The following is a 12,867-nucleotide window of genomic DNA, read 5'->3' on the forward strand; positions in this document are numbered from 1 at the left end:
CCGCTGAAGGACTGCTGCAGTATAGGGCAGCGGTCAGCAGTGGTGCACGTCAACCCTATCTATTGTGGACCGATAGCGGTCCTTACAGAACAGCAGACTGTACCGCACTCAAGCCTATGTACCGTAGCACCCTATACCAAGTTACCAGTCCTTATAAGAACTTTTGTGGACCAAGCAGGTTGTGTATTAGTGTTTAGCAGACTGTACGTCAGTCCCTATACCGCTGAAGGACTGCTGCAGTATAGGGCAGCGGTCAGCAGTGGTGCACGTCAACCCTATCTATTGTGGACCGATAGCGGTCCTTACAGAACAGCAGACTGTACCGCACTCAAGCCTATGTACCGTAGCACCCTATACCAAGTTACCAGTCCTTATAAGAACTTTTGTGGAACAAGCAGGTTGTGTGTTAGTGATTAGCAGACTGTACGTCAGTCCCTATACCAATGAAGGACTGCTGCAGTATAGGGCAGCGGTCAGCAGTGGTGCACGTCAACCCTATGTATTGTGGACCGATAGCGGTCCTTACAGAACAGCAGACTGTAACGCACTCAGGCCTATGTACCGTAGCACCCTATACCAAGTTACCAGTCCTTATAAGAACTTTTGTGGACCAAGCAGGTTGTGTGTTAGTGATTAGCAGACTGTACGTCAGTCCCTATACCAATGAAGGACTGCTGCAGTATAGGGCAGCGGTCAGCAGTAGTGCACGGCAACCCTATGTATTGTGGACCGATAGCGGTCCTTACAGAACAGCAGACTGTAACGCACTCAGGCCTATGTACCGTAGCACCCTATACCAAGTTACCAGTCCTTATAAAAACTTTTGTGGACCAAGCAGGTTGTGTGTTAGTGTTTAGCAGACTGTGCGTCAGTCCCTATACCGCTGAAGGACTGCTGCAGTATAGGGCAGCGGTCAGCAGTGGTGCACGTCAACCCTATCTATTGTGGACCGATAGCGGTCCTTACAGAACAGCAGACTGTACCGCACTCAAGCCTATGTACCGTAGCACCCTATACCAAGTTACCAGTCCTTATAAGAACTTTTGTGGACCAAGCAGGTTGTGTATTAGTGTTTAGCAGACTGTACGTCAGTCCCTATACCGCTGAAGGACTGCTGCAGTATAGGGCAGCGGTCAGCAGTGGTGCACGTCAACCCTATGTATTGTGGACCGATAGCGGTCCTTACAGAACAGCAGACTGTAACGCACTCAGGCCTATGTACCGTAGCACCCTATACCAAGTTACCAGTCCTTATAAGAACTTTTGTGGACCAAGCAGGTTGTGTGTTAGTGATTAGCAGACTGTACGTCAGTCCCTATACCAATGAAGGACTGCTGCAGTATAGGGCAGCGGTCAGCAGTGGTGCACGTCAACCCTATCTATTGTGGACCGATAGCGGTCCTTACAGAACAGCAGACTGTACCGCACTCAAGCCTATGTACCGTAGCACCCTATACCAAGTTACCAGTCCTTATAAGAACTTTTGTGGAACAAGCAGGTTGTGTGTTAGTGATTAGCAGACTGTACGTCAGTCCCTATACCAATGAAGGACTGCTGCAGTATAGGGCAGCGGTCAGCAGTAGTGCACGGCAACCCTATGTATTGTGGACCGATAGCGGTCCTTACAGAACAGCAGACTGTACCGCACTCAAGCCTATGTACCGTAGCACCCTATACCAAGTTACCAGTCCTTATAAGAACTTTTGTGGACCAAGCAGGTTGTGTATTAGTGTTTAGCAGACTGTACGTCAGTCCCTATACCGCTGAAGGACTGCTGCAGTATAGGGCAGCGGTCAGCAGTGGTGCACGTCAACCCTATCTATTGTGGACCGATAGCGGTCCTTACAGAACAGCAGACTGTACCGCACTCAAGCCTATGTACCGTAGCACCCTATACCAAGTTACCAGTCCTTATAAGAACTTTTGTGGACCAAGCAGGTTGTGTATTAGTGTTTAGCAGACTGTACGTCAGTCCCTATACCGCTGAAGGACTGCTGCAGTATAGGGCAGCGGTCAGCAGTGGTGCACGTCAACCCTATCTATTGTGGACCGATAGCGGTCCTTACAGAACAGCAGACTGTACCGCACTCAAGCCTATGTACCGTAGCACCCTATACCAAGTTACCAGTCCTTATAAGAACTTTTGTGGAACAAGCAGGTTGTGTGTTAGTGATTAGCAGACTGTACGTCAGTCCCTATACCAATGAAGGACTGCTGCAGTATAGGGCAGCGGTCAGCAGTGGTGCACGTCAACCCTATGTATTGTGGACCGATAGCGGTCCTTACAGAACAGCAGACTGTAACGCACTCAGGCCTATGTACCGTAGCACCCTATACCAAGTTACCAGTCCTTATAAGAACTTTTGTGGACCAAGCAGGTTGTGTGTTAGTGATTAGCAGACTGTACGTCAGTCCCTATACCAATGAAGGACTGCTGCAGTATAGGGCAGCGGTCAGCAGTAGTGCACGGCAACCCTATGTATTGTGGACCGATAGCGGTCCTTACAGAACAGCAGACTGTAACGCACTCAGGCCTATGTACCGTAGCACCCTATACCAAGTTACCAGTCCTTATAAAAACTTTTGTGGACCAAGCAGGTTGTGTGTTAGTGTTTAGCAGACTGTGCGTCAGTCCCTATACCGCTGAAGGACTGCTGCAGTATAGGGCAGCGGTCAGCAGTGGTGCACGTCAACCCTATCTATTGTGGACCGATAGCGGTCCTTACAGAACAGCAGACTGTACCGCACTCAAGCCTATGTACCGTAGCACCCTATACCAAGTTACCAGTCCTTATAAGAACTTTTGTGGACCAAGCAGGTTGTGTATTAGTGTTTAGCAGACTGTACGTCAGTCCCTATACCGCTGAAGGACTGCTGCAGTATAGGGCAGCGGTCAGCAGTGGTGCACGTCAACCCTATGTATTGTGGACCGATAGCGGTCCTTACAGAACAGCAGACTGTAACGCACTCAGGCCTATGTACCGTAGCACCCTATACCAAGTTACCAGTCCTTATAAGAACTTTTGTGGACCAAGCAGGTTGTGTGTTAGTGATTAGCAGACTGTACGTCAGTCCCTATACCAATGAAGGACTGCTGCAGTATAGGGCAGCGGTCAGCAGTAGTGCACGGCAACCCTATGTATTGTGGACCGATAGCGGTCCTTACAGAACAGCAGACTGTACTGCACTCAGGCCTATGTACCGTAGCACCCTATACCAAGTTACCAGTCCTTATAAAAACTTTTGTGGACCAAGCAGGTTGTGTGTTAGTGTTTAGCAGACTGTGCGTCAGTCCCTATACCGCTGAAGGACTGCTGCAGTATAGGGCAGCGGTCAGCAGTAGTGCACGGCAACCCTATGTATTGTGGACCGATAGCGGTCCTTACAGAACAGCAGACTGTAACGCACTCAGGCCTATGTACCGTAGCACCCTATACCAAGTTACCAGTCCTTATAAGAACTTTTGTGGACCAAGCAGGTTGTGTGTTAGTGATTAGCAGACTGTACGTCAGTCCCTATACCAATGAAGGACTGCTGCAGTATAGGGCAGCGGTCAGCAGTAGTGCACGGCAACCCTATGTATTGTGGACCGATAGCGGTCCTTACAGAACAGCAGACTGTACCGCACCCAAGCCTATGTACCGTAGCACCCTAGACAGACCAAGTTACCAGTCCTGATAAAGAGCTTTGTGGAACAAGTGAGTTGTGAATGATTAGCAGACTGCAGCAGAAGGGCAGCAGTCAAGTATAATATTCTTTCTATATTTGGAAGAAAGAATATTATACGTGTACAAGCCTATTACCGTACCACTGATACCAGTCCTGAAAAGAACCTTTGTGGAACTAATAGTAACAGCAAGTCTTTAAAATTATCCTCACTGCCTGACACACTGCTTCCTGCCTGTCCCTATACAAATTGGCAAAAAAGAGTAGGCTGGAACGATTAGCTGGAACAGCTCTTTTGTGGACCTGATAGTAACAGCTAATGATGATGATGATGATGATGATGAAGAAAGACTAATCTGGCTGAGCTGTCCCTAAAATAGCAGCATACAGCGCTCTGTCCCTTTATCTAAACTGACAAAAGAAACTCAGGCTGCTGACCTAACACCTATACCAGTCCTGAAAAGAACTTTTGTGTACCAAATAGCTAGCGTTTTCTCTGTCCCTACTCCACACAGGATCCTTTCCCTACAGTGACAGAAGAAAGAATGTAAAATGGCCACCGGATCGGGTGTATTTATAGGTTAGGGGGAATGTCCAAGTGTCCATGAGCTGTCATGTCTCAATTGGTTGTCCTGTAACACATGATAAACGTGTCACGAAAGGTTAAAGTTCTTGTATACATTAAACACGTAAGTCCGCCGGGGCGAACGACGGAAAAAGGCGTTCGAACCCGCGGACGGCGAAAGTCGGAAATTCGCCGCGAAACGACCGCCGGGCGAACCGTTCGGCCATCACTAATCTTTACCAAACTTGTGCAGTTTTAGGTCTGGAGGAAGGTACATGAAAATACTTTGAGGAAACGTTTGCCAATTTTGCCATATGGAGGAAAACAAATTTCTTCCAGATGCCCCAACCATTGCCTGAACAAAATTTTGCCATGCCAAACTTTTGTACTTCAAATTTTAGCTATTATTCACTGCAAGAAAATCATCTAGTCTTTTTGCTTTCAGATTTGACGCAAGCTGATTGTTTGCGTTGGGCAATAGCCTAGGTTCTTACTTCAGACACCACCCTTGAGAATGTTAGGTGCAGATTATGAGGTCTTGGTACTCCCACTTCTCAGCATCAATATTAAAACAGTCAGTATGAAATGATTTTGTAAATACACTTGGCATTAAGTCCCATTTCTGATCTATTTTTGCTATGCTTTATTACACTACCAGAATTGTAGCATTTTTTTCTCATTCTGTGTGTTTTACCTTTTGCCTAAATACACTGACATTGTTACATACAGTGAGCATGGATATTATTATTGTGCTATTTTACCATGATAATGCAGTATTTTTGTATTTATTTTATATGTGCAGGCATGAACGAGATGCCCTATTGCCATCAGAACAACCTCATAACTAGCCACCATAGCTTTGGACTGGCACAAACCAATGAGCACATGGCTGGGGCAGATGGTAAGCATTTAAAAATGGCTCTCACCAAAGAGGACACAAGCCAAATTTTTATAGACACATCATCAAATTTTACAAATATGCATGTCCTAGTATGTCCTAGATACAGGGGATAATTCACTAAAGGCAAACGGACTGTGCCCTTTGAAAAGTGCAGTTGCTCCAGACCTTAGTAAATGTGCAGAAGCTCTGCTGACTTCCATCATCCAATCATGTTCAAGCAAAAATGCTGTTTTTTTTTTTTATTACACATGATTGGGTATTCTTTGTCATGGGAATCTTTACCTCATTTACTAAGCTCTGTAGCAACTGCACTTGCAAAGTACACAGTCTTTTTGTCTTTAGTAAATCAACCCCAGTGTGTTTATATCATGCATTTTACTAATTGTACTAATTTATAGAGTACATTTAACCAAAATCAGTCACTATGTCTACCATAAAAATACCACATGCTAATATCCATACTACAGCATATACAAGCCACACCAAACCCATGCAGACACAGGGAGGACATATGCACTCCCTGTGGACAGTTCTCAATGGGAATTAAGCTCAGGAGCCTAGAGCTACCAGAAAAGAGCACATACATACAAAAAAACAATGATATGTGTTTGTATATCTAATTTGTCTCCCAACTGAGCCTGCCAAAACATTCACAAGGTTGACCAAGAGAGATCTTATCTAAGAAATGTACAATATTTATCATATTTAATATAGTAATAAAGTAGTGTCAGCAAACTCACATCATGTAATGACCATTACCTGTTTTTCTCTGATAAGGGTCTCGTTTTTCCACTCCACGAAGTTCAGTGAAGCTAAGCAAGAAGAGAGCCATGTCTATTTCCCCTTTATCAGATGCCAGTATCGATCTTCAGACCATGATACGAACATCTCCTAATTCCCTGGTAGCATTCATTAACTCCAGATGTTCCTCAGCCAATGGTTCCTATGGCCACTTGTCAATCGGGACTATAAGGTATATATAGAAACATTTGCTGTAATATAGTTAAATAGTTAGAAGTAAATGACCTTGGTAAGGCAATGGCTGGATTTTCAAAATAAAATATTCTGGGAAGTTTTAATTGCTTATCCCACAGTGATGACAGTTTATTGTGGCATTTCCATTTCTAAACCTTTGATATGATATATATATACATGTATAAAAATAATTACAAACCCAGAGAGATAAAGAAATATGGTAACGTAATAAAACAATGTGCAGTTCAGCCACCCCTAAATGTTGCCAAGGCCTGTTTAAATAATTATTTATATCCTAAGCCATGATCCCACCAAAAAAGACTCTTCAAAAATGGTGCTGTAACATGAATGTAATATTATTGGTTATTACTGCTTTGAAATATTGAAATGTAAACTCTACTGATCACATTACCTTTTATACCATGTCGCTTTTGCTTTCAGCCCCTCACTTGGGTATCAAAATTGCCTTAACCATCAGAGACCTCAGGGCTCCTCATACGGATCAAACAGCCATATGTCTTACAACTCACATGAACACTTGGCCAGCAGAGGAATGGGCACCCTTCAATCTCGCACCTCAATCAAGCACTGCCAGGTGGGTTCAGGCCATCCGTCCATGCTAAATAATCAAAATATTGAAATATCAGCATTGACAAAATGATGCATATCAGCTGTAATGCTCGTTCCAGGTCAGTGACTATCAATAACTGAAAAAGATTGAAAACCAGTATAGGGATGATAGTAATGGAACATACACCTTCAAAGGCATGTAAACAGTGGCAGATTCTAAAATTTTAGGCTAACAGATTCTTATTAAGGGCTACATTGTCTGCCTAAATTTGATATGTCAGTACTCTTACAGCTAGGGATGGTGCAAGAATTGTTGACACCCTAGACAAAACCTCATATTGCCGTCCCCATTGGCTCTGCACCTGACTCCACACCCTTTGCCCTCACCTTGTAACATGTGACCTACCATTACACACACACTGACCCACCTACCTGACACATACACTGACCCACATACCTGACATATACACTGACCCACCTACCTGACACATACACTGACCCACCTACTTGACACATACACTGACCCACCTACCTGACACATACACTGACCTACCAATCTGACACATACACTGACCCCCTACCTGACCCAATGTAGATGGGGAGGATCCATCCTCTTCATTATCTCTGCACTTCTTTGACCATCACATCCTGGCTCTCCTCAGGACTGGGTGGGCAGTATTGCTATGGTGTCCCCACCAGCGCCGCCAGTCATCTGCTCCATAGTGTCCCCGTTGGCCAGGAGGTCAGCTAACAGATGCTGCACCTCTCAATGCACCCATCTCCACAGAGCCCCGCCTCTCTGCTGCACTCACACAGACACACATCGCTGCACCAGAGGGACAGGCTGGAGCAAAGGAGTCCCGGAGCGGTGCTGTGAGATATTACTCTGTGAGGAGATGTGACACATTGGGGGATTGGCGGCATGCAGTAGATGTGTTCCTGGGACATCTGGCCCGCCACTGAACAGGAGCAAGCTCACATAGGTCTGGAGGTTCCCCCGGGACAGAGGCCGTGGCTGCGCCCTAGGGGGCCCTAGGTGGCTGCCTAATCCGCCTACTTACAGCTCAACAAATAACATATTTGTTTTAAAAAAATGTAATCTGTGTCATTGCATTGCCCATTTTTTCACTTTATTTAATCACACTGGTCATGGTCATCCACACAGATGAAATCTGAGCCATTATCCAGCGCAAACTTAGACACTATGAATACCAAACGACTGGAAGATGGATCAGAGGGGGATATATCAAGTCCGGCTTCTGCAGGAACGCAGGTACCAGTATAGTAGAACATAAGCTTATAATTATTGTATTACCATTAATGTTTTCATAATCTATTCTTAAATCATCATCGAAGTTTAACTAATGTCATTAAATGGACCTGTAAAGACCTGCAAAGAAGAGCCCATTTGCATTCAGATATTAAAGACAGACTTACCCATATTGGCCCCACCCTGACAATCATCCTTAATAAGCAACTCCGAGGCTTCCAGCACTAGGCTTTTTTCTTCACATTGCTTGCACTGGCTTTTCTACAATTCTGCTTAAGTTACTTTTTAAGGAATTGTAGCATTTTAGATTTTTATGTACATTTATTTTAAGGACATTAAGGTAGTCAGGTAGTGTCCATATAAAACATTTTCAAACAAACAAACTGACCAAGCACATTACATAAGGTATGACCAACATTTTATTTAATTGCACATTTGCTATTTGAGTTTATTTTTCCTGGTCAAAAGATTGTCTGTGGGACTAATAACATAAAGGCATTTTCACATACTGTGTATTCTTTTCACCAACGAAAAGTAATGATAACTGTTGTACAGATCAAAGTTGGATATTTGATATGCACACTCCTCATCTCAATAATAAACTTGAGTGGAAGGCAATATTTATTGCAGGGATCTCAACTACAGTTTTTAGAAAAAATTTATGTAAATAAAAAGAGCATAGATCTTGTACCTGCTGTATACGTGCTTACATTTTAGTAGATCATGCAACATGCAGATAAAAACAAGTTTCTTCCAGCCACCAACTATTATCTCACATGCAGCCCCATGTTTTTTTGGGCATCCCTTAAAGCTTTGCTCATTTAAAATCCTTAAAGGTGTATAAGTCAATTCACACCTCCCTAGTATATGTCTGTACAATCCCTCCTTGGTAGAATCCAATCACCATAGCATGTCAAAATATTTCTTAAACCAAACTGCTCAGCCCCAACGGTGCATATTTGCCTTTTTTATTTTTCGGTCCCCTTCAACTTTGCTCAGTCACCTTCCATGGGATATTCTGATTTCTTTTTATTTTATAAATAATACTCATGATGGAAGGGGTAACGCCTATTAGACATGAAATCAATATTCTCTGCCTGATTAGTGGCAAGAAATCAAACTACTACTAGATGACCCATAACCTTGAAAACCTTTAAGGCTCATTCACACCAGCACAGTTACATAGTTAGTCTGGCTGAAAAAAGTCCATCCAGTTCAACCAAACACTGCTCCATTGCCAAAAGAAGTCAATTTGTTAGGTCTTACGTCCCATGACTTTGGTTCACACCAACGTGCTGCATTAGTGTGTGCTAAAAAAAAAAATATAGGAAATGTTGCATTTTTGAGCAGCACGGCACTTTCCAACATGCTGCTATACACCACAAAGCACTGCAATGCATAGAATTACATAGAAGTTTTTGAAAAATAAGAAGAAAAGAGCAAACACTGTAAAGTGTTTTAACAACACATTTTAGTGCCTGGCAGCACATTTTTACTAGACATGTGCAAAAGGAAAAAATTTGTTTAGTTTAGTTTCGTTTTATTTCTTTAATTTATTAATTTCGTTTAGTAATATTCGTTAACTTCCTTAAATTCGTTTTCGGATTTCGTTTAGTTTTCTAGCGAATTCGAAAAATCGGCCACATTCGAAAATATTTCAACGAAATTCGAAAATATTTCTACCAGATTCGAAATGATTTCAACATGATTCGACATTATTTCAACCACATTCGAAAATATTTTGTGACCCGACTTTAGGGCCATGTATCTCGGGGTCACTTGGTGCTAGAAACTCCAAATTTGGATATGTTGTAGTGCTAGTACTATTGTGTTTGCATAACAAATTTGGGGTTTCTAGATATAAGTGACCCCGAGATATGTGGTCGCAAAATGTTATTAGTTAATAGAGCAGAGAATTACATTTTGCGACCCGATTTTGGGGCCACATATCTCGGGGTCACTTATATCTAGAAACCCCAAATTTGGTATGAAAACACAATAGTACTAGCACTACAACATATCCAAATTTGGAGTGTCTAGCACCAAGTGACCCTGAGATACATGGCCCTAAAGTCGGGTCACAAAATATTTTCGAATGCGGTTGAAATAATGTTGAATCATGTTGAAATCATTTCGAATGCAGTTGAAATAATGTCGAATCATGTTGAAATAATTTCGAATGCATTCAAAATTATTTCAACATGATTCAACATTATTTCAACCGCATTCGAAAATATTTTGTGACCCGAATTTAGGGCCATGTATCTCGGGGTCACTTGGTGCTAGACACTTCAAATTTGGATATGTTGTAGTGCTAGTACCATTGTGTTTGCATACCACATTTGGGGTTTCTAGCTATAAGTGACCCCGAGATATGTGGCCCCACATTACATTTTGCGACCCGAATTTGGGGCCACATATCTCGGGGTCACTTATAGCTAGAAACCCCAAATTTGGTATGCAAACACAATAATACTAGCACTACAACATATCCAAATTTGAAGTGTCTAGCACCAAGTGACCCCGAGATACATGGCCCTAAAGTCAGGTCACAAAATATTTTCGAATGCGGTTGAAATAATGTCGAATCATGTTGAAATAATTTCGAATGCGGTTGAAATAATTTCGAATCATGTCGAATTCATTCGAATTCATTCGACTTCATTCGTTATATTTCTTTCGTATTCGTTGTAATTTGTTTTTTTATTCGGACATTCGGATGCATCCGAATGTCCGAAAGATGCAAAATTCGGCCGAATTTCGATTCGTTACGAAACGAATTGCACAAGCCTAATTTTTACCCCACACACCAGTGCACACATTTTATACACATAATTGCACATGTTGTGTGGTGTGAACTAGCCCTTATAGATATTTTCAATGCCGATATATTTCTGACTAAAGCAGCATATCTTCTAGATACATATCTGGGTGTAACTTTTATTCAGTCCTAGAAAAAGTTCAGCAAGTTTATGAATATCTGAAAAATTCTACTTTCAACTTATACTGGAAAGTTTATCATTTATAATTTCTCTTTCAAATAGGATCCATTGCTAGGGTTGCTAGATGGCCGAGATGACTTGGAGAAAGAAGATGGGAAACATGAGCCAGAAGCTGTGTATGAAACCAACTGTCATTGGGAAAACTGTACTAAAGAGTTTGATACTCAGGAACACCTTGTGCATGTAAGAGATGATTCCCTTTGTAGCTCTGCCATTTCCACCTGCTTATTTGGCTACTCTAGTCTACGACAAGGCTTCTAAACATTATCAACTTTTACAAGGCCAGAAAACAAATTCCAAGTGTTTTTTTAATTTACATTAGTTATATAGTAATTGTTTTTCATTTAAATGTCTCTTCCACAGCACATTAACAATGAACACATCCATGGGGAGAAGAAAGAGTTTGTGTGTCATTGGCAGGATTGCTCCCGAGAACTGAGACCATTCAAGGCCCAGTATATGCTTGTTGTCCACATGAGAAGACACACTGGAGAGAAGCCCCACAAGTGCACAGTGAGTTTTGCAGCCATTCATATTAAAGAAAGTTCAAAAAGATCTCTGTATAAAACATTATTGGTTAATTACAATATAGTGGGACTTTAATATATGCCTCAAATGGTACTGATATTTAAAATTGAAAAAATAAAGAAAGAAAGCCTGCGGCTTATAGATTGTTTTCATCATCAGCAAATTATTTTTAAATGATAGAATTTCTTGTTTAAAATCCTAACAACTACGGTAACTACGGTACATTTTCTGCTTCATGTGTCTGAAATGGCTGTTTCCAGAGTTTAATGCATTTATAGAAACACAGAAGGTTGTGTAGCATATGAGTGTATATTACCACAATAGTATAGACTTATATGAGAATATGAGAACTAAAATAAATAGCAACATTCCTGCAAGTATACTACCAAAACTTTTTTGCCAATACCGGGAGTTTTTGTAGGTATCTGTACAATACATAATTTTTATTTATTTCATCAAAGACAAATAAATATTTGTACAAGTTACATAAAATCATTTATATTGTTTTTTACCCAGTGCCCCCTCCTTCCCTTCTTCTTCAAAATAAGAATCCATAGCTATTACTGACTGCATAAAACATTATAAATATATTGTAGGAAGAAGGGTGGAAGTTTCAGGGATTTACCATGTTTTCCGATATGGCTTGGTCAAAAATGACCCAAAACTGAGAAGACTACCTAGTGCTCTAAAAAATATTGTCATCGCGCTTTCTGTTTTACAACGTTCTCATGATGAATGCTGAAAACCACAATGTTGAACCAGAGGATAGCTAGCTGTATCAATAAGAGCTGTTGAGGACATTCTAAAGGAAGACTCATACTACAAATTGCACCTGGCAACAAAGAAACAACTTTGGAGACCATTTATTTGTTTCTTGTAGAAATGGTAGTTATGTTGGGAATATAGGCCTTCTATCATAGAACATTTGCAGTTCAAACTGTCATTCATAATGTTTTTGTAGCCAATGGCTCCCATTACCTCCATAGGTAGCAAAGACAACTTTTAAGCTAACTTGTACGTGGGACCAACAAAAGATCGAATGCAATTTGTGTAAATTTGTACCTAAAATCCACAGCCGGAAACATTATCCTATACTCTATAACACTCATCTCAGCCCTCTGAATAAAAGCATACCTATTGGTGAATTTTTACGTATTAAAAGAATCTTAAATGGAGGAAGAACTTGGTAAGAAAAAGATCACTGGTGCCATGCAACTTAAAAAAATTATTTTGTTTTTAAAACAGCTTTTAGCTTATAAAATTAAAATTATATCATTTTGAGTTCCTAAAAAGTCCCAATATTGGCCAAAAAGTGATAGTATTCAGAAAATAGCTGATCTAAAAATTGAGAGCAAGTATTATCCATGAAGGTTTATTCTAGCTCTCATAG

The 12,867-nt window shown here is 41.4% G+C and overlaps 1 protein-coding gene across 1 annotated transcript in view; it reads left to right on the forward strand.

Moving 5' to 3' along the window:
• Window positions 1-12,867, forward strand: part of GLI1 (GLI family zinc finger 1) — a 189,376-nt gene that overhangs the window by 167,047 nt on the left and 9,462 nt on the right. The window contains exons 3-8 of the mRNA XM_077483592.1: window positions 5,034-5,132; window positions 5,910-6,105; window positions 6,549-6,702; window positions 7,843-7,950; window positions 10,992-11,132; window positions 11,313-11,462. Of these exons, the coding sequence (XP_077339718.1) occupies window positions 5,034-5,132; window positions 5,910-6,105; window positions 6,549-6,702; window positions 7,843-7,950; window positions 10,992-11,132; window positions 11,313-11,462 (848 nt within the window). The remainder of the gene's footprint in view (window positions 1-5,033; window positions 5,133-5,909; window positions 6,106-6,548; window positions 6,703-7,842; window positions 7,951-10,991; window positions 11,133-11,312; window positions 11,463-12,867) is intronic.

The sequence above is a fragment of the Lithobates pipiens genome, unplaced genomic scaffold, assembly GCF_037356315.1.
Source record: "Lithobates pipiens isolate NorthernLeopardFrog02 unplaced genomic scaffold, aLitPip1_a1.2 Scaffold_16, whole genome shotgun sequence".
NCBI lineage: Eukaryota > Metazoa > Chordata > Amphibia > Anura > Ranidae > Lithobates > Lithobates pipiens.